At 41.7% G+C, this 22287-nt stretch overlaps 1 protein-coding gene across 6 annotated transcripts in view; it reads right to left on the minus strand.

Moving 5' to 3' along the window:
* Positions 1–21369, minus strand: part of LOC144737392 (uncharacterized) — a 47292-nt gene extending 25923 nt beyond the window's left edge. For 3 of the 6 annotated variants that reach the window (XR_013588968.1, XM_078620070.1, XM_078620071.1), the window contains exons 1-2: positions 20953–21369; positions 1511–1837 (exon numbers count right to left, since the gene is read on the minus strand). Coding sequence is in view for 5 of the 6 variants with exons in the window: in XM_078620070.1 (XP_078476196.1) it covers positions 1511–1837; positions 20953–21019 (394 nt within the window). In the remaining variant the exon portion in view is untranslated. The remainder of the gene's footprint in view (positions 1–1510; positions 1838–20952) is intronic. The other 3 variants (XM_078620069.1, XM_078620067.1, XM_078620068.1) reach the window with 3 other exon arrangements.
* Positions 21370–22287: the final 918 nt, after the last annotated feature.

The raw sequence follows: 22287 nt of genomic DNA on the forward strand, positions 1-22287 counted from the left end.
CGTGCTCCTGATGTTCTAGATTTGAAGTTTTCGTGACTGCAAGGATTCATACTCTTTGGTTTTTTCGGTAAAGTCACGTAGGTAGAAAATGAAACAACTAAATTAATGTAGCGAAAGCACAACCGCTTAAGTGTGTCGGTTGTGCTTTCGCTACGTTGTCCCCACCTGAAGAAGGACGCTTGTGTTGCGCCCGAAACGTCGTGATTTAATTTAGTTGTTTTATTTTTTTACCTACGTGACTTTACCGAAAAAACTAAAGAGTATGTGCTCCTGATGATTGATGAGACAAACGTTGACAGGGTCACGTGACGGGGGAGCACGTGATCCCATCGCGGGGGAAGTGCAATTATGGCGGCCATTGACAGAGCCCGGTGCGGCGAGGAGGAGTCTGGGAATAGGGGCGTGGCCGGACCGGGCGAGGCTTAAGAGCCGGAGCTGGTGGCTGTCGGTGTGGAGATTCGACGGGTCGTCTCCGTCGTCTGCGAGTTGTCTTGAGACCGGAAGCGACGTTGTCTCCGAAGAGAGTCGTCCAACTACCCGAGTGCGCAGAGTCACTCCGCGGTTGCACGTTGGGTCGTCAGTGGACTTTGTTTATGATAAGTACAGTAAAACCTTGGATTGCGAGTAACTTGGTCTGCGAGTGTTTTGCAAGACGAGCTAATTTTTTAAATAAATATTCATTTTATAAACGAGCGAGGTCTTGCAATACGAGTAGTACGTGTGTACGCTTTGTCTGCCGAGCGTCACGTGATCACAACTGATATACGAGTGCTTTGATATACGACTGCTTTGGATTACAAACACGTTTTCGGAACGAATTATGCTCGCAATCCAAGGTTTTACTCTATACGGAAGACAAGACGGTGTCTGAGAGCTACATTACGACTATACACTAAACGACTATACACTAACGGTTGGTGCCAAGTTCAACATACATACATATGTATGTGTAACAGCACTTGCCCCCAATAGCCTGTTAGAGGCTACATGGGGGGGGGGGGGGTCCTTTGTCTTTGTGGACATGTAACCAGCGTCGTGATGGGTAGGAGATGTTAACTACCTCGCTTGGTATGCAGGAGGTCGTGGGTTTGATCCTGTCCCTAACCATGCCTGCTGCTGTATATTTGGAGTTTGTATCTATCGCTCCCCGTGGAGATGTTAACTACCTCGCCTGGTCTACAAGAGGTCGTGGGTTCGATCCCGACCCTGACCCTGTCTGCTGCTGTATATGTGGAGTCTGCGTCTCTCTCTCTCGTGGTGGTCGCGTGGATTTTTCTCCGGGTCCTCCGGTTTATTCCCTCCACATTTAGAATGAACATCACCACGCGTTTAGAGTTTTTGACTGCTGCTATGTATTCCCACACAATGATTATAATATCAGCCACTAGGTTGAGCTGCTATGATTAGGTCGCTTGTCTGAAAGAGAAACTACACAGCTGCTCAGTGGTGGGGCCTAATTACACCTGGCACAATAAAAAAAAATGTAATCAATAAACCGATGTGAACGTACCTGTGACGCGCAAATCGTACGACTGGCACGACGTAACAGAGTCACTGTGTTTGTAATCTAATTCGTAGACTCCCCGGTCTCTGTCGCCCACCACTTTGAGCAGCAGAGACATGTCAGCGGTGAGCTCCACACGCCCCGTGTAGTTCGTGGTGGGTTTTTGAGACTGCCAATCAGACGCTTGAACCAGATCGTATATTATTCTTTTTTTGTTTCCCTTTCGCATCAAGTTCCAGCTCAACTTGGCTCCATCCGGAATGGTGCACTTCCGTGGGAGGGTGACGGACGCTCCGGGGCAAATGGCGATGGATTCGAGAGCACCCACGGGACCTGCAGAACGAAAGGGGAAAAATAATTACATGGCACGCATTTGTACATTACACTATATACTACACTACTATACACTACACTATACACTACACTATACACTACTATACACTACACTATACACTACACTACTATACACTACACTATTATACACTACACTATACACTACTATACCACTAAACTACTATATACTACGCTACACTACTATACACTACACTGTACGCTAAACTACTATACACTGATATACATTACACTATAGACTACACACTACTATACACTATACTATACATGACACTACTATACACGACATTACTATACACTACTATACACTACACTACTATACACTAAAGTACTATACACTATACTATACGTGGCATTACTATACACTTCAATACTGTACACTGCTGTACACTACACTATACATTACACTAATATACAATGTTATACACTACACTGTACACTACACTATACACTACACTAATATACATTGTTATACACTACACTGTACACTACACTATACACTGCACAACTATAAAATGCTATAAACCCGCCACCACCATCCGACACATCATTGGGTAATTTTGCCCGATGATGTAAATGTTGTGGATTTTACTCTCCAACACAGAGCAGCCGGTTAGTGTTCTTTGTTGTTTCGGGAAAGTCACGTAGACAGAAAAAAAAAATCTAAATTAAAAGCAAAAAACCCCACCGTGGGGTTTTTTGCTTTTTTGTTTCCTATTTTCGTGACTTTACCGAAAGAACCAAGAATATGAATTCCTGCAGTCTCAAAAGTTTTTAAAGTAAAAATTTAGCCGGTTAGTGCTGAACAGGTCAACTTATCAGCACATTTTGCTTACGTGACAAACCCCTGACGGATTGGCTGTGTGTCGGGTGGTGGCAGGGTTAACGACACATCTATATACTTACGCGATCTAAACCATAAAAAACTTTTATTAACAATAATTGTCGTAAAAGCCTTACTATACACTACATTACTACCCTATACATTACACTATACACTACACTATACACTACTATACACTACACTACATATTATAAACTACACTATTGTAACTACATTACTATACACTGCGATACACTACACTACTATACACTACACTACTATATACACGACACTACTATATACACTGTAATACAATACACTACACACTATATACACTACTATACACTACACTATACACTACACTATAAACATAACACTGCAGTACACACTACTACTATAAACTACACTACTATACACGGACACTATACACTACACTACTATGCGCTGATACACTCTATACACTACTATACGCTGCTAGTGGGCCGGTGGTTGCCTCAACCACAGGCTGATGTGATGCGCCTAGTGTAAGTGTAGTAGTTTAACGCGTGCCAAGGGGGGTAATTGTACACACGTGCAGGTTGGGAACAGTGGGATCGAATGGGGACATGCTGCTGTTGCTGGGGGCCAACGAGTGAGTCGGAGACGGCCCGTTGGGCAATTAGGGGGCAGGGCAGTGATTGGCCGGTTGTTGTTGTTGAGTACAAGGTGGCGCCTCCAAGTCTGGGAATAGAGACAGGTGGCAGCGGGGGCCTGGGGTGCAGGGCGTTAGGGGAGACGCCAACTAATTAATTGGGAATTCATGAGGACGGGGATAAATAAGGCAGCGTCAGAGAAAGACCGGGAGTTGTGCTTGGAGCTGGACGCAGTCGGTCGGGGCAGAAGAGAAAAAGCATAGAGTAGCAGTGGAGAAGAAGAAATGTAGAGTAGCAGCGGAGAAAAAGAAGTGTAGGGTAGCAGTGGAGAAGAAGATGAAGAAGCATAGAGTAGCAGTGGAGAGGAAGAAGATGTGTAGGGTAGCAGTGGAGTGGAAGAAGACGTATAGGGTAGCAGTAGAGACGGAGTGTGAGACGGAGAAGCCGAACGAGAGCGACGGTCGGAGTGGGACGGGGAAGCAGAGAAGAGAGTCGGGAGTGACGGAGAGAGAGAGGGAGGAACGGAGCGAGCGAGGCCGGCGGGGCGCGGCGAGCGAGCGGAGAACGCGTTAAAGAATGGCGGCGAAATGTGCTGTGTTGGACAAATAAAAGTGACGACAGAAAAGAAAGAAGTTCATCTTCTTGGTTCTTTCGGTAAAGTCACGTAGAAGAGAAGTAATAAAATAATAAAAATAAAACATAATAAAATGAAATAATTCTCACGACGTTTCGGCTACAACGCAAGCAGCCGTCTTCAGGTGAAGAATGAGACACTACCAAGCTAGGATACCTGAAGACGGCTGCTTGCGTTGTAGCCGAAACGTCGTGAGAATTATTTCATTTTATTATGTTTTATTTTTATTATTTTATTACTTCCCTTCTACGTGACTTTACCGAAAGAACCAAGAAGATGAATCCCTGCAGTCACGAAAGCTTTAAATCGAAAAAGAAAGAAGTTGTCCGCGTAAAGTTCAGCACTACATAAGCAATCGCGATTAGCTTAGGTGCATGCCCGCCCGCCCGCCTGCCTGCCTGCCTGCTGCTGTGCTTGCATGCCCGCCTGCCAGTACAGAGCCTCTCGACCGCCAAGACTCCTGCTGTGTGTTAGTTACAAACCGCACCTCTCCATAACAAAGGCTCAGTCCTTTGTTATGCAGTCTACTCTTGGTCTTAAGCCTCACCTTACCATATTAATAAAAAAGTGTGCCGTTCCTGGCCCTTCCCCCCTCAACCATTATATATACGGGGTGGTATTTCTTGTGATCTCTCATTTACTTGATACAGCTGTCGTGGCTGTGACGGTTCCACCTGAAGACGGAGGCTTGTGTTGCTTCCGAAACGTCGTGAGTTTTTTAATTTGTTTTATTTTACTTTTATTAATTTAAATTTTTTACCTACCGAAAAAACCTAAGAATATGAATATCCTGCTGTGCCATTGGCAGCCCATGGTAACCGGTGTCCCGCAACACCGGGCCAAATCGGTAAGAAGGGGGGAGATATCTAGGAGCTAAAGTGGTCCCTCAGAGGCATCTACAACTTGGAAACCACTGCCCCTACTGCCTTGTGGGTAAACATATGGCTAGGAGAAACCCCCCCCCCCCGACTCCAAATCTGTGTTTGGGGGTCCCGCAACGGTGATGTTCAACAAACCGGATCTCCGGCAGTCACCCGCAGCCTTGGAAGGTCGTCTGGCCAGGAGGTCGTCTGGCCAGAGCTGCGGGGGCTGCCGGAGATCCGTCTGTGCCAGTCTGTCTGGCTGGAGTGAAGACGGCGAGTGCAGGGACTGCGCAAACCCCCTAACCCTTCCCTGGTTAAATTTCGATTTAAAGCTTTCGTGACTGCAGGGATTAATCTTCTTGGTTCTTTCGGTAAAGTCATCACGTAGAAGGGAAATAATAAAATATTAAAAATAATAAAATAATAAAATAATTCTCACGACGTTTCGGCCACAACGCAAGCAGCCGTCCTCAGGTGAAGAACAGGTCTGTCGGAAAGACAGCGTCTGAATGAACAACACCAGGCTTGGCAGCGTATATTTAAGCTGGGTTGGAGGGGGAAGAGCGCCTTGCGTTGTGGCCGAAACGTCGTGAGAATGATTTTATTATGTTTTATTTACATTACACTATTATACACTACACGATTATACACTATACACTACACTATTATACACTACATTAGTACACACTATACATTACACTATTATACACTACACTATTATACACTATACATTACACTATTATACACTACATTAGTACACACTATACATTACACTATTATACACTAAATTATTAAACACTATACACTACACTATTATACACTACATTAGTATACACTATACATTACACTATTATACACTATACACTACACTATTATACACTACATTAGTATACACTATACATTACACTATTATACACTATACACTACACTATTATACACTACATTAGTATACACTATACATTACACTATTATACACTATACACTACACTATTATACACTACATTAGTATACACTATACATTACACTATTATACACTATACATTACACTATTATGCACTACATTAGTACACACTATACATTACACTATTATACACTATACACTACACTATTATACACTACGTTAGTATACACTATACATTACACTATTATACACTATACATTACACTATTATACACTATACACTACACTATTATACACTACATTAGTACACACTATACATTACACTATTATACACTATACATTACACTATTATACACTATACATTACACTATTATACACTATACACTACACTATTATACACTACATTAGTACACACTATACATTACACTATTATACACTATACACTACACTATTATACACTACATTAGTATACACTATACATTACACTATTATACACTATACATTACACTATTATACACTACATTAGTATACACTATACATTACACTATTATACACTATACATTACACTATTATGCACTACATTAGTACACACTATACATTACACTATTATACACTATACACTACACTATTATACACTACGTTAGTATACACTATACATTACACTATTATACACTATACACTACACTATTATACACTACATTAGTACACACTATACATTACACTATTATACACTACACTATTATACACTACACTATTATACACTACATTAGTATACGCTATACATTACACTATTATACACTATACACTACACTATTAAACACTACATTAGTATACACTATACATTACACTATTACACACTATACACTACACTATTATACACTACATTAGTATACACTATACATTACACTATTATACACTATACATTACACTATTATGCACTACATTATTAAACACTATACACTACACTATTATACACTACATTAGTATACGCTATACATTACACTATTATACACTATACACTACACTATTAAACACTACATTAGTATACATTATACATTACACTATTATACACTATACATTACACTATTATACACTACATTAGTATACACTATACATTACACTATTACACACTATACACTACACTATTATACACTACATTAGTATACACTATACATTACACTATTATACACTACATTATTAAACACTATACACTACACTATTATACACTACATTAGTATACGCTATACATTACACTATTATACACTATACACTACACTATTAAACACTACATTAGTATACATTATACATTACACTATTATACACTATACACTACACTATTATACACTACATTAGTATACACTATACATTACACTATTATACACTATACATTACAATATTATACACTACATTAGTATACACTATACATTACACTATTATACACTACACTATTATACACGATACACTACACTATTAAACACTACATTAGTATATACTATACACTACACTAGTATACACTACATTACAGTCCCTCCAGAAAAACGCGGAGTTTTTTGGTGATTGTTGCGGGCAAAAATCGTTGATTATGCGGCACGTTTTCTTAAAAATGCGATGGAATATGCGGGATATTTATGCAATTTTATGCGAATAAATTGCGGGAACTTGCAAAAATTGCGGGAACTTGCAAAAATTGCGGGAACTTGCAAAGACTGCGGTTTGATGAAAAAGAGAAAAAAAAGTGATTCCCCCAACACTCTATTCACTAGGCTACTACTTTAATGTAAAGAGTCATTTCTTATTACTTCCTATGATAAGCAAGCATACTACATCACAGAAAGTGCTGGGAATATTTAAGTTCTCATCTTGTTTTATTTCAGACCTTAACAAACAGATGGCTCAAACTTACAAAACATTGAGTCGAACAAGTTCTGTAGCTTTACAAAATGAATATGCTACAACTTCTGTAAAAATGAATAAATAAAATATTAAAAAATAAAATGTGTGCTTCCTGTTTTACAGAGGTAGCTATGCAAAATAATTTGCCCCCACTGTCATGTAACACACTGGGGAACTGCTTTGCGCGGTCTTTGCGCGGTCTTTTGCGCTTATGTTTGTTGGCAAATGAGAAAGATTTGCGGGCTTCATCATGGTTTCTTTGGCATCGCGGGGTTTGCAGCTTTTCAATGATGTCGCGTAATGAGTGACGTCACTTCATAACGTTCCCATGGCAACAGGGGAAATGGCTGCGCTTGTGTGAAGTAAACGCAACATTTTTCAACTTTCTGCTAAGATATATGTGACTTTTTGCAACGAAAATGCGGGGATTATGAAATCATGCAAGCCCGCATATTTTGCGCGCGGAAATCTGCAATTTATGCGGCGAAAGTGCGGCGTATTTGAAAAAACGCGCCCCCCGCATAAATATGCGGACTTTGGCTGATTTTGCGTGGAATCTTGCGATCGCATGATCGCGTTTTTCTGGAGGGACTGACATTAGTATACACTACACTATTATACTCCACACCATACATTACTATAAACTACACTATACACTACACTATTGAGATTGCGCAGTTAAAAAATGCATGGCCACCCTGGCTGGGGGATGGCGGTGGCTGTGAGCACAGACTGGGCTTATCTCCCCCAGCACACACAGCCACTGACACCTGCGGCCAGGAATCGACAAAACAGGGGAACTTGCAACACGGAAGTCTCGAAACAATGAACGTCGGGGTGGCTTTGGCTGAGCCTTGTCAACGATTATCTTCGAGCGATTATTTCGCCACGTGCACTTTCCCCCACTGAGCAACGTGTGAGCCCTTTTTTTTATTGTTTTTGTCGCCCCGTGAACAATGTCACAGCAGCACTGGCCAAATACTCCCAAAGCTAAGTTTCTACAGACTCACAGAAAGACCCATAGAGACCCACGAAGACCCATAGAGACCCATACTCATAGACCCCCTACAGAGATCCAGAGACTCACATAGACCCACGTAGACCCATAGAGACCCATACTCATAGACCCCCTACAGAGATCCAGAGACTCACATAGACCCACGGAGACCCATAGAGACCCATACTCATAGACCCCCTACAGAGATCCAGAGACTCACATAGACCCACGTAGACCCATAGAGACCCATACTCATAGACCCCCTACAGAGATCCAGAGACTCACATAGACCCACGGAGACCCATAGAGACCCATACTCATAGACCCCCTACAGAGATCCAGAGACTCACATAGACCCACGTAGACCCATAGAGACCCATACTCATAGACCCCCTACAGAGATCCAGAGACTCACATAGACCCACGGAGACCTATACTCATAGACCCCCTACAGAGATCCAGAGACTCACATAGACCCATAGAGACCCATACTAATAGAGACCCATACTCATTGAGATCCACAGAGACCCAGAGACTCACATAGAACCATAGAGACCCATACTCATAGACTCCCTACAGAGATCCAGAGACTCACATAGACCCATAGAGACCCATACTAATCGAGACCCATACTCATTGAGATTCACAGAGATCCAGAGACTCACATAGAACCATAGAGACACACAGAAACCCCACAAAATCCCATAGAGACCCAAACTCAGACACCCACAGACATTTAGAGACTCACATAGAACCATAGATACCCATAGAAACCCACAAAGACCCATAGAGACCCATACTCATAAAAACCCACAGAGATCCAGAGACTCACGTAGAACCATAGAGGCCCATAAAAACCCACAAAGACTCATAGAAACCCAAACTCATAGAGACCCACAGACATCCAGAGACTCACATAGAACCATAGAGACACACAGAAACCCAAAAAATCCCATAGAGACCCATACTAAAACTAAACTCTCTTTATGTTATCAGCTGTGAGGCCCCACTGAGATGCAGTGTAGCTCTTTGTTTAGAAGCGACCTGACCACCACAACTTTTTACCAGCTAAACCCAGTGGCTGATATCATCACCACTTGGAAATGTGTAGCAGCCAAATACTCTAAACGCACATTTTTAAAGACTCATAGAGACCCACAGAGACCCACAGAGATCCAGACACCCACAGAGATCCAGAGACCCTATTAGAACCATATAAATACATGAAAACTCACAGACCCATACTCAAACACAAAATGGAAAACACCAAACATAAATTTTGACTTAAAACTTTCGTGACTGCAGGAATTCATATTCTTGGTTCTTTCGGTGAAGTCACATAGACATAATTTTTTAAAATAATAATTATAAAATAAAATTAAAAATTAAAATAATAAAAACATTTTTGAAAATAATAAAAGTAAAAAAAAACCCACAATAAAAATAGCAAAATAAAATTATGAATGAAAAGAAATTGCTTTTATTATTTTCTATTTATTTTATATTTCAAAATGTATTTGACGATTTTTTTTCTTTTTATCGTGGTTTTTTTTTGCTTTTATTATTTTCTATTTATTACGACTTTTTTTTATTATTTTAATGAAACAACATTTTTATTCGAATGTTTACTGGGAATTTTTGTTTTCAATCTACGTGAGTTTACCGAAAGAACCGAGAATACCAAATAGACACCTTTTGCAAGGAACCACGAGGCTGCATTTTCCACACGCGGTGCTTGTGGTGAGCGTGTACACACGCACGGCTCTGATAACGCTGGTCTACAATGTCTAGACATTAACCCTTTGGTTCTTTCGGTAAAGTCACGTAGAAAGAGAAAATAATAAATTAAATACTAGCATACGACGTTTTCATTGCAACACAGGCAATCATCATCAGGTATAAATGAAAGAGAAAACAAACTTAGTGAACTTAGAAATCTAATGCAATACAACACAGAGAGTCGGCTAACATAACATTTAACATCCTCCTTGGTTGATTACGTTCTTCCAAAGATTGCTAAATTCGAGAGAGAGACAAAACACGGAGACACATAGACAGACACACAAGCAGAGAGAGATAACACAGAGACACACAGAGAGAGAGAGACACACACAGGCACACACAGAGAGATAACACACAGAGAGACAACACAGAGACACAGAGAGAGACACACACAGAGACACAGAGACACACAGACAGAAGCAGAGAGAGACACACACATAGGCACACAGAGAGATAACACACAGAGACACACAGAGAGAGACAACACAGAGACACAGAGAGAGAGAGAGACACACACACAGAGATACACAGAGAAACAACGCCTCTGTTTCGAGGCCTTAAATAGAAAAGAGAGGGGGGCAGAGAGAGAATGGGGGGGGGGGGGGGCTAGATAAATTAGAATGTCAATGAGAGATTTGGAGCTTTCTTGACTGCAGGAAATAAGAGCAACAACACAAGGGGAGACACACAGAGAGAGACACACACAGAGACACAGAGACACACAGACAGAAGCAGAGAGAGACACACACATAGGCACACAGAGAGATAACACACAGAGACACACAGAGAGAGACAACACAGAGACACAGAGAGAGAGACACACACACAGAGATACACAGAGAAACAACGCCTCTGTTTCGAGGCCTTAAATAGAAAAGAGAGGGGGGCAGAGAGAAAATGGGGGGGGGGGCTAGATAAATTAGAATGTCAATGAGAGATTTGGAGCTTTCTTGACTGCAGGAAATAAGAGCAACAACACGAGGGGAGACACACAGAGAGAGCAAACACATTAAATCAAACAAACTTAGTACAATTTGGAAATGCAATGCAACACAGAGAGTCGGTCAACACACAATTAACGCATAGCCCGGTTAAATTTCGATTCAAAGCTTTCGTGACTGCAGGGGATTCATCTTCTTGGTTCTTTCGGTAAAGTCACGTAGTTAAAGTTTTGTGGAATCCCACCCCGTAGTGGCGGTTAAATTTCGATTGAAATCTTTCGTGACTGCAGGGGATTCATCTTCTTGGTTCTTTCGGTAAAGTCACGTAGTTAAAGTTTTGTGGAATCCCACCCCGTAGTGGCGGTTAAATTTCGATTGAAATCTTTCGTGACTGCAGGGGATTCATCTTCTTGGTTCTTTCGGTAAAGTCACGTAGTTAAAGTTTTGTGGAATCCCACCCCGTAGTGGCGGTTACATTTCGATTGAAATCTTTCGTGACTGCAGGGATTCATCTGACTTTACCGAAAGAACCAAGAAGACACAGCCCGGTTGATTACGTTCTTCCAAAGTCACCAACGCTCCTAATCAAGTTTTAGACATCGTCTGGCTTTCTCCAAGTCATTGGTACCGCAAAAGGCACACATTTTCTTTTCCTGTTCAACCACTGGCCGAAGATTTGCTGCGCAAACGTTGTAGCGTACGTGTGTGTGGGGCCCACACCTTGTCCTGAGCTCCAATTTTGCAGTCAAAATAAAGGCGATCGGCATTTCTTAACCATAATGGTGAGACTGCGTGTTTTTGTGATGCAAAAGTCACTTCACCACAAACGCAGCAGAAGTTGTCTGCTTACTCTTTGGTTCTTTCGGTAAAGTCACGTAGGTATAAAATAAAATAAATCACGACGTTAAGATTGCAACACAAGCAATCGTCATCAGGTGGGAAACCCACAGCAAGAAAACACTTTTTTTTCTGAAGTGGGAGAAAGATTCCTGCAGTCACGAAAGCTTAAAATCTAGATTATCTGCTTTGTTCACACAAGTACGGGGCATCTCTGCTCACTTTGGCCAAGCAGAAATGTGTCCCTTTGCAAAATAAAAACACTGACAAATAAGAGAGCACGACACTGCATGATTTCTGGAGCTGATATCGGGCAATTTGTTCAGCGGAGGGATGTAAGACTAGTTATGATTGCATCATCCATGACTTATAGGAATAACACGATGCAATTCATATCATGTATGATGCAATACAAGATTCAGATTGCATCATTCATTGTGTTGCTCAAAAAGCAAGTACTGTCCAAACCCAGTCATAAATTGATTCACAGTTCCAGTCAAAGTTGTATATTAGTCATTTCTGGTTTTTATTGAGATCTCTTCCCTTTATAACTCACTTATCTTTTGATTTAAAGCTTTCGTGACTGCAGCAGGGATTCATCTTCTTGGTTCTTTCGGTAAAGTCACGTAGAATGGAAATAATACAATAATACAAATATAAAACAATAGAAATTTTCACGACGTTTCGACTGCAACACAAGCAGCCGTCCTCAGGTGAAGAACAGGTCTGTCGAGAAGACAGAGTCTGAATGACACACTCCAGGCTTGGAGCGACTATTTAAGCTGGGATGGAGGGGGGAAGGGCGCTTTGACAAAATAATTTGCATATCAAGAGGACAGACCTGTTCTTCACCTGAGGACGGCTGCTTGCGTTGTGGCCGAAACGTCGTGAGAATTGTATTTAATTATGTTTTATGTTAATTATTTTATTATTTCCATTCTACGTGACTTTACCGAAAGAACCAAGAAGATGAACTCACTTATCCTCCGCCATTCCCAAGTCAAGGGCGTATATACAGACCCAGTAGCATAGCTTGAAAACTGGAGCCAATCAACAATTTTAAGCATCATTTTCATTCTCAGTGACCCAGAATTAATAATGTTGGATAGCATTTAATTCTAGATTTGAAGTTGTCGTGACTGCAATGATTCATACTCTTTGTTTTTTTCGGTAAAGTTCGGTAAAGTCACGGTGTGCTTTCGCTAAGTTGTCCCCACCTGAATATTACATTTATTTTATTGTATTTTTTACCTACGTGACTTTACCGAACAAAACAAAGAGTAGGGATAGAATTTATTTCGGAAGCATTTTGGCTGTAGACAAGTGATGAATTGTCTTGAATAATAATGAAACAGAGGTTGATGTGGCATTGTCTTTGAAATGGATTGGTCTACACCAGTGACAGTAGCCTTCTTGAGGGCCTATTCTCACCACCAGTGTCTCACTACCAGTGTCTCACTACCCAGTGTCTCACTACCCAGTGTCTCACTAGCAGTGTCTCACCACCAGTGTCTCAATAGCAGTGTCTCACTACCCAGTGTCTCACTACCCAGTGTCTCACTACCCAGTGTCTCACTAGCAGTGTCTCACCACCAGTGTCTCAATAGCAGTGTCTCACTACCCAGTGTCTCACCACCAGTGTCTCAATAGCAGTGTCTCACTACCCAGTGTCTCACTACCCAGTGTCTCACTACCAGTGTCTCACTACCCAGTGTCTCACCACCAGTGTCTCACTACCAGTGTCTCACTACCCAGTGTCTCACCACCAGTGTCTCACTAGCAGTCTCACTACCAGTGTCTCACTACCCAGTGTCTCACTACCCAGTGTCTCACCACCAGTGTCTCACTAGCAGTGTCTCACTACCAGTGTCTCACTACCCAGTGTCTCACTAGCAGTGTCTCACCACCCAGTGTCTCACTACCCAGTGTCTCACCACCCAGTGTCTCACTACCCAGTATCTCTCTACCCAGTGTCTCACTACCCAGTGTCTCACCACCCAGTGTCTCACTACCCAGTGTCTCACTACCCAGTGTCTCACTAGCAGTGTCTCACCACCAGTGTCTCACTACCCAGTGTCTCACCACCAGTGTCTCACTACCCATTGTCTCACTACCCAGTGTCTCACCACCAGTGTCTCACTAGCAGTGTCTCACCACCAGTGTCTCACTACCCAGTGTCTCACCACCAGTGTCCTACTAGCAGTGTCTCACCACCAGTGTCTCACTAGCAGTGTCTCACTACCAGTGTCTCACTATCATTGTCTCACCACCAGTGTCTCACTAGCAGTGTCTCACTACCCAGCGTCTCACTAGCGGTGTCTCACTAACGGTGTCTCACTACCCATTGTCTCACTACCCAGTGTCTCACCACCAGTGTCCTACTAGCAGTGTCTCACCACCAGTGTCTCACTACCCAGTGTCTCACCACCAGTGTCCTACTAGCAGTGTCTCACCACCAGTGTCTCACTACCCAGTGTCTCACTACCCAGTGTCTCACCACCAGTGTCTCACTAGCAGTGTCTCACCACCAGTGTCTCACTACCCAGTGTCTCACTACCAGTGTCTCACTAGCAGTGTCAGACCAGAGAACAACCTCAAACGACGAGCAGTACAAAGACCAAAGGCGCTGTCAGGGCATTCATAGCTCAGGCTGAGAAGCGACAAAACAGGACCTTTTAACCAGCATTAAAGTTTGAAAACAACAGGAATAGGTTGTGTTAAAATGTTCCAACACCAGATACAAACCTTTTTTTTTCAAGGAATCGTGTCTGCGTTAACCACACACGGTCCTTGTGGCGAACATTCAAATAAAACATGCTCTAGCCACGAAAGAAGGCTTGTCTCTCTGGTGTAGATCAATCAGTTTCAAAGACAATGCATCATCCAAAATCGAGGTTTTTTTTAGGTTAGATCGCGTAAATATATAAATGTGTCGTTAAAACCCGAAACCACCTGACACGGAAAATTAGTAAGGGTTGTAACGTAAACAGAACGTGGCCAATTCGTCACTAGTACAGCACTAGTGTATAGAAGTGTGTAGTGTATAGTGTAGTGTATAGTAGTGTAGTTTATAGTAGTGTAGTGTATAGTGTAGTGTATAGTGGAGTGTATAGTGGAGTGTATAGTAGTGGAGTGTATAGTGTAGCGTATAGTGTAGTGTATAGTGTAGTGTATAGAAGTGTGTAGTGTATAGTGTAGTGTATAGTAGTGTAGTTTATAGTGTAGTGTATAGTAGTGTAGTGTATAGTGTAGTGTATAGTAGTGTAGTGTATAGTGTAGTGTATAGAAGTGTGTAGTGTATAGTGTAGTGTATAGTGTAGTGTATAGTGTAGTGTATAGTGGAGTGTATAGTGGAGTGTATAGTAGTGTAGTGTATAGTGTATAGCAGTATAGTGTATAGTGTAGTATACTAGTACAGCACACCGGTGTGTTGGAGAGCCAAGCCACAACCATCTGAATATGACGTTTCGGGTTGAACGACGAGTTTATGTACTTACGCAAAAAAATAACAACCTGTATGACCGACGAAATTGCTCAAGAAAGCCTAGTACGTGGTAAACAATGCATCATATCACCATTGGAACCTCCTTTGCCAGTAGCAAAATATAATAATTGTTTTTTTACCCTTTTATCTGGCAATAAAACTGACACCTTTTTTTACAAGGAGTCATGTTTGCATTCCGACCGCAGGTATTGTGGTCAATGCAAACATGACTCCTTGTAAAAAAGGTGTCAGTTTTGTTGCAGGTAAAGAAAGGGTAAAAAAAAAACAATTATCAATGCATCATATATTATCACAGCATGTATTGTTTGCATGTTCACCACAAAGTACGTGCGGTTATAGCAGTAGCTTCCTTGGAAAAAGGTTTCTATTTGATGTTTGAACATCTTAACACAATTCCGGCATCTTCTTGGTTCTTTCGGTAAAGTCACGTAGAAGGGAAGTAATAAAATAATAAAAATAAAACATAATAAAATTGTTTTATTATGTTTTAATAAAAATAAAACATAATAAAATTGTTTTATTATGTTTTATTTTTATTATTTTATTACTTCCCTTCTACGTGACTTTACCGAAAGAACCAAGAAGATGAATTCCTGCAGTCACGAAAGCTTTAAATCGAAATACAATTCCTGCAGTTTTATTGCCAAAAAGGGTAAAACCCCGAGCTATAAATATTCCAAGAGTGGTATTGTCGTAATAGGTTTTTACCCTTTCAACTGGTACAAAAACTGACACCTTTATACAAGGGATCATGTTTGCAATAACCACAACACAAGCAGTCAAAATGCAATAAAAAAGAAACAACTCTGATAATGATATGCACTGTTGATTGGTCCACACCTGAGACAGCTTTTCTTAGAGCCTAGTCTCCATTGGTGTTGGACCAGATGACGCCTTTGGGCGACTTTTGGCGTCATCTGGTCCAACACCAATGGAGACTAGGCTCTAAGTAAAGCTGTCTCGGGTGTGGACCAATCAACTTCAAGGACGGTGCATATCATTACCATCATCAGAGTTGTTTCTTTTTGTTTGCATTTTGACTGCTTGTGTTGTGGTCATTGCAAACATGATCCCTTGTATAAAGGTGTCAGTTTTTCTACCAGATAAAAAGGTAAAAACCTATTACTATATTTTGCTATTGTTTAAGGAGGTCTCATAGTGGCATTGTCTTTGTGCTGTTCGCCTTTTGGCGTCCTCTGGTCTAACACTGTTTGAGACCAGACTCTCAAGAAAGTTGTCTCTGGTGTGGACCAATCAGTTTCAAAGACAATGCCATCATATATTATCATAGCATGTTTTATGTTTGCATGTTCACCCAAGTATGCGTGGATAATGCAGGCACGATTCCTTGCAAAATGTTTCCATTTGGTGTTGGAACATTTTACCACAACTGATGTTTCATTGTCAGAAAGGGTAAAACCTATTCTTATCGTTTTCATACTTTGATACGAGCAAAGAGTTCCCATTTTGTTCAGAATGATGTTGTTTTGTTATTATTTTCTCCTCCCGTGAACTCAAAGGTCTGCCCGCCTTTGCAATTCATACCATTGGTGGTGATTGTTACAGCACAATGTTTAACCATACCACTACCCACCCTACCACCACCACCCTACCACCACCACCCTACCACCACCACCCTACCACCACTACCCTACCACCACCACCCTACCACCACCACCCTACCACCACCACCCTACCACCACCACCCTACCACCACCACCCTACCACCACCACCCTACCACCACCACCATACCCACCACCACCCTACCACCACCACCCTACCACCACCACCCTACCACCACCACCCTACCACCACCACCTTACCACCACCACCCTACCACCACCACCCTACCACCACCACCCTACCACCACCACCCTACCACCACCACCCCAACACCCACCACCACCCCACCTACCCACCACCACCCCACCTACCCACCCACCCACCACCCATCCCACCACCACACAACACCCCAAACCTACCCACCACCCATCCCACCTACCCCCCCTCACCACTGCAAACCCACCACCACCACCCACCAGCCCCCATGACCACCCCCACACCACTATCCACCCACTGCCACCACCCACCACATCTAATCTTCGCACAACCTGCCACAAACAAGGGGAACTAGCATGGAGGCAACGATAATGTTGTGGTAGATTTTTGGGGGGTTTTGCTCGTTCCTTTCCGATACACTTTGCCAAAGTTCGCCAGCATTTTGGTTCTAAACTCGAACTACGTTTTGTTTTTTGAACCAGGTATAAATATATGGAGGAAGATGAGAATTCGTCGAGAGATGGGAGAGTAGCAAAATGGCAATTTCCGAAGCTCCGGAATGCCGAACGTGCGTTCGGTTTGAGCGAAAAACGGAAGATGTTAACTACCTCGCCTGGTATACAGCAGGTCGTGGGTTTCATCCCGCACATTATCAGAGTTATGTCTTTTGTTTGTATATGACTGCAGGTATTGCGGTCTATGCAAACATGACTCCTTGTAAAAGGGTGTCAGTTTTGTTGCCAGATAGAAGGGTAAAAAAACAATTATTTCTAAATCATCTCAATTCGCAAAACCCGGCCATCCAGTCCACCATGGAAATCGAGGTGAATAACACTCTCCCATTCCTGGATATTTTGCTCAGACGCGGCCTTTATGGTAAAATAGCATTTAACGAAAGGAAATGCACACTGATGCCTATTTGAAGGCGAATTCGTATCATCGCCCCGCACAGAAATCCTATCTCATCAAGACGCGTATACGTCGGGCTAAAACCAATGGTGAAAGTCTGAGGAGAGAATTTAAACATGTGAAAGAAGCGCTACGATTAAATGGCTACAATAATGCTCAAATTAACAGAGCATTAAATGCCAAACCAAGATCGAACGGCAATACTGCTGAAAGCAATCAGGTTATTAAAACAATTAAAATACCATGTATTGCGGGAGTAACTGACAAATTAGCTCGAGTTTTGGAAAAACTAAAAATCTAAATTCAAAAACTAGTATCTTGTACTAAAGATGATTTACCCAAGTTATCAACAGAAGGTGTGTATCGGTTTGATTGCTTATGTGGCAGATGCTATATTGTACAGACGGGACGAAACATTAGCGTAAGACTAAAAAGAACACCACAGAAATATCCAATACCCTCATACACAGATTTTGGCAGTGGCAGAACATGCTTGCCGACAAGGATACTCAATTGATTTTGAAAACGTTGAAGTGTTGTGTAAAAATAATTATTTCTGGCCGAGACCAATTCGAGAATCCATTGAAATCGAGAGAAATACAACTTATTTTGACCGCTCTGACAGCTACAGGCTTAGTGCGGCCTGGAAGCGTGTTATCAAGTAATACATCTTACAACTACAATTCCTCATAGAGGGAACACATACTAATTAACTGATTACTAATCTAGTATATAATTACAATAACCCCTTCCCTCCTCCTCTGATCTCTGCACCTGATTGGGTTCAGTTATTAAATCATACGTATTACAATTCCGTATAGAGGAAAAACATACTCATTAACTGATTACTAATCTGTCATATTATTACAATGACCGCAACCACCTCTGATGTCTGCAACTGATGGGTTCAGTGATGACATCAACCTGCTCTATTTAAGAGCAGAAGCAGAAGATGGCTTCACTATTCTGGCAAACCGTCCTATGGTGCTGGGTGTAATTACCAGCGAAACGTCGTACTACTCAAATTGTAAACATTGTGGATTCATTCTAGATTTGAAGCTTTCGTGACTGCAAGGAGTCATGTTCTTAGGTTTTTTCGGTAAAGTCACGTAGGTACCGAAACAACCTAAGAATTGTGGATTCACTCTCCAATACACCGGTGGGCTAAAGTAGTAACTAATTGGCGCGTTGTTTACGTGACGAACCTTACTGGCTGTGTCGGGTGGTAGAGGGTCATGATACATTTATACTTAAGCGATCTAACCCAAAAACCTTGAATGTGAATACCGCTATAAGTGTTCACTTGATTTAAGTGATTTTTTTTTTTAGATTTAAAGCTTTCGTGACTGCAGGGATTCATCTTCTTGGTTCTTTCGGTAAAGTCGCGTAGACGCTGTCTTTCCAACAGACCTGTTCTTCACCTGAGAACGGCTGCTTGCGTTGTGGCAGGAAACGTCGTGAGAATTATTTTGTTATGTTTTGTTTTTATTATTGTATTATTTCCCTTCTACGTGACTTTACCGAAAGAACCAAGAAGTTGATATAAGTGTTCACTTGATAAACCGCTTCGTTGGGCTATAATTTGTGATGGCTACGTAGCTCAGTAGGGCCTTACACCTGATAAGTTATTTTGAGTATGGGTCTCTATGGGTGTCTATGGGTCTCTGTGGCTCTATGGGTCTCTCTGCGAATCTGTATAACACGTTTCAGTTTCATTTATTAGGTAGAACCCTGTGAACCATGCGGCTCTAGACTTGGGTGCAACCGCAACAAAACAAAAACATGAACAAGAAACGTCTTAAAGTGACTACACGTATTCTTGGTTCTTTCGGTAAAGTCACGTAGAAGGGAAATAATAAAATAATATAAATATAAAACAATTAAAATGCTCACGACGTTTCGACTGCAACACAAGCAATCATCATCAGGTGTGAAATCCACAGCAAGAAAATTTGAAAATCTGAAATTCACAGCAAGAAAATTTTAAAATTCCCAGCAAGAATATGAATCCCTGAAGTCACGAAAGCTTTAAATCAAAATGTGAATACACGTGTTTCGAGTTGTTGGTTGCTTCTATAAATGGCCACCTGATGGACATCAGCCACTGCGTTCGGCCTCTAATTCGTGATAGCGAGGTCACTTCTGGAAATAAAGCTACATATCGATTTAAAGCTTTCGTGACTGCAGGGATTCATCTTCTGGGTTATTTCGGTAAAGTCACGTAGAAGGGAAATAATAAAAATAAAACATAATAAAATAATTCTCACGAAACGTCGTGAGAATAATTTTATTATGTTTTATTTTTATTATTTTATTATTTCCCTTCTACGTGACTTTACCGAAAGAACCAAGAAGATAAGGCTACATAGTTCAGTGGGTTCCTACCTGGTAAAATAAGAATGGTTTACTATACGGTATTTAGCTGCTGCTTTAAATTTCTGCACGATGATAATCTACTTCCGTTGAGCTGCGATCATCTATAAATGGACGGGTAGCTTTGTTTAAAAAAATAAAAAAGAAGTCGCACAGTACAGTGGTGGGTAAAATAAAACGTGAAAAAAAAGATTTCCACTTAATTGTATTTAATGAAGGTTCACTCACCTGCGAGATTCCCCGTTAAGACGAAGAATACCAACATTGTAGCTCGTGCCGACATTTCGCAGCCCATTTCGCCGAGCGTGCCGACAGGGAAAGAGCAAACTAACGGCTCACTCTGGGTCCGTGCAATCGTAAATTTTGACTTAAAACTTTCGTGACTTCAGGAAATAATATTATTGGTTCTTTCGGTAAAGTCACGTAGATAAAAAAGATAAAAATGAAATAAAATAAACAAATTAAAATTAAAAATAAAAGCAAAAAAAACCCAGTAGTTTCGATCGCAACACAAGCGGTCTTCATCAGGCAGATAGAAAAGAGGGGGGAGGGGGCAAGGCTCATGATGAGGGCTTGCAGAGGAAGCAAAGCAAGGGCGGTCCTGCACAAATGCCATATTTTCTCTCCGTCTGCGATAGCAGAGGTGTAGAGAATTCCCACAGGACCTACATCTCTGCTTTATTGACCTGGTCAAGGCACTATGACACCATCAGTAGGCCCCCGGCTCTGGGTTGTTCTTCGTGCTTTCGGAGTCCCTGACTCAATGCTCACGATCATTAAGGACCTTCATGATGGTGAGTGGGTCCGGGTAAAGCTGCATGGCCGGGAGTCAGAGCCATTCCCTGTTCACCTTGGTGTGCAACAGGGATGTCCTCTGGCACCTACATTTTTTTACATATATTTCCTCCACGTCGTTCAAGAAGCTTTCTACAGCTGTACCGGAGGAATTTTCATCTGGTGCAGCGGCGGTGGTGGCAGAAGCGACGTTGGCCATTACCAATTATCGCTCAACCAAGTGTTTGATATCATCATCATCACGTGGACATTTATATCAGCAGACAAACACTCTTAACCCCTGTTTCTACAGACTCATAGAGACCCATAGAAACCCACAGAGATCCAGAGACTCATATAGAACCATAAAGGCCTGCAGGAACCCACACAGGCCTATAGAGACCCATACTCATCGAAACCCACAGAGACCCATGTTGATAGAGGCCCATACTAAAACTAAACTATGTTTTATATATTCATAATATAGGTTTTTGGGTCAGATCGCGTTATTTATAAATGTGTCGTAACCCTCCACCACCCGAAACGGCCAAACAGTAAAAAAGTGTCACGTTTTTTAAAGGACAAAATAATTAACTTCTTTAGCCCACCGGTGTGTTGAAGAGAGAATCAACAGCATTTAAAATTTTGAGTAGTACGACGTTTCGCTGGTAATTACAATCAGCTTCATCGGGCAAGAATGGTGAAGCTCTCCTGTTGCTCCCGGTCTTAAAAATAAACTATGTTTTATAAAGTTGAGCTATGTATCTTCTTTTTGGCAAGCGAAGCTGG

The sequence above is a fragment of the Lampetra planeri genome, chromosome 69, assembly GCF_965212315.1.
Source record: "Lampetra planeri chromosome 69, kcLamPlan1.2.h2, whole genome shotgun sequence".
NCBI classification, from domain to species: domain Eukaryota; kingdom Metazoa; phylum Chordata; class Hyperoartia; order Petromyzontiformes; family Petromyzontidae; genus Lampetra; species Lampetra planeri.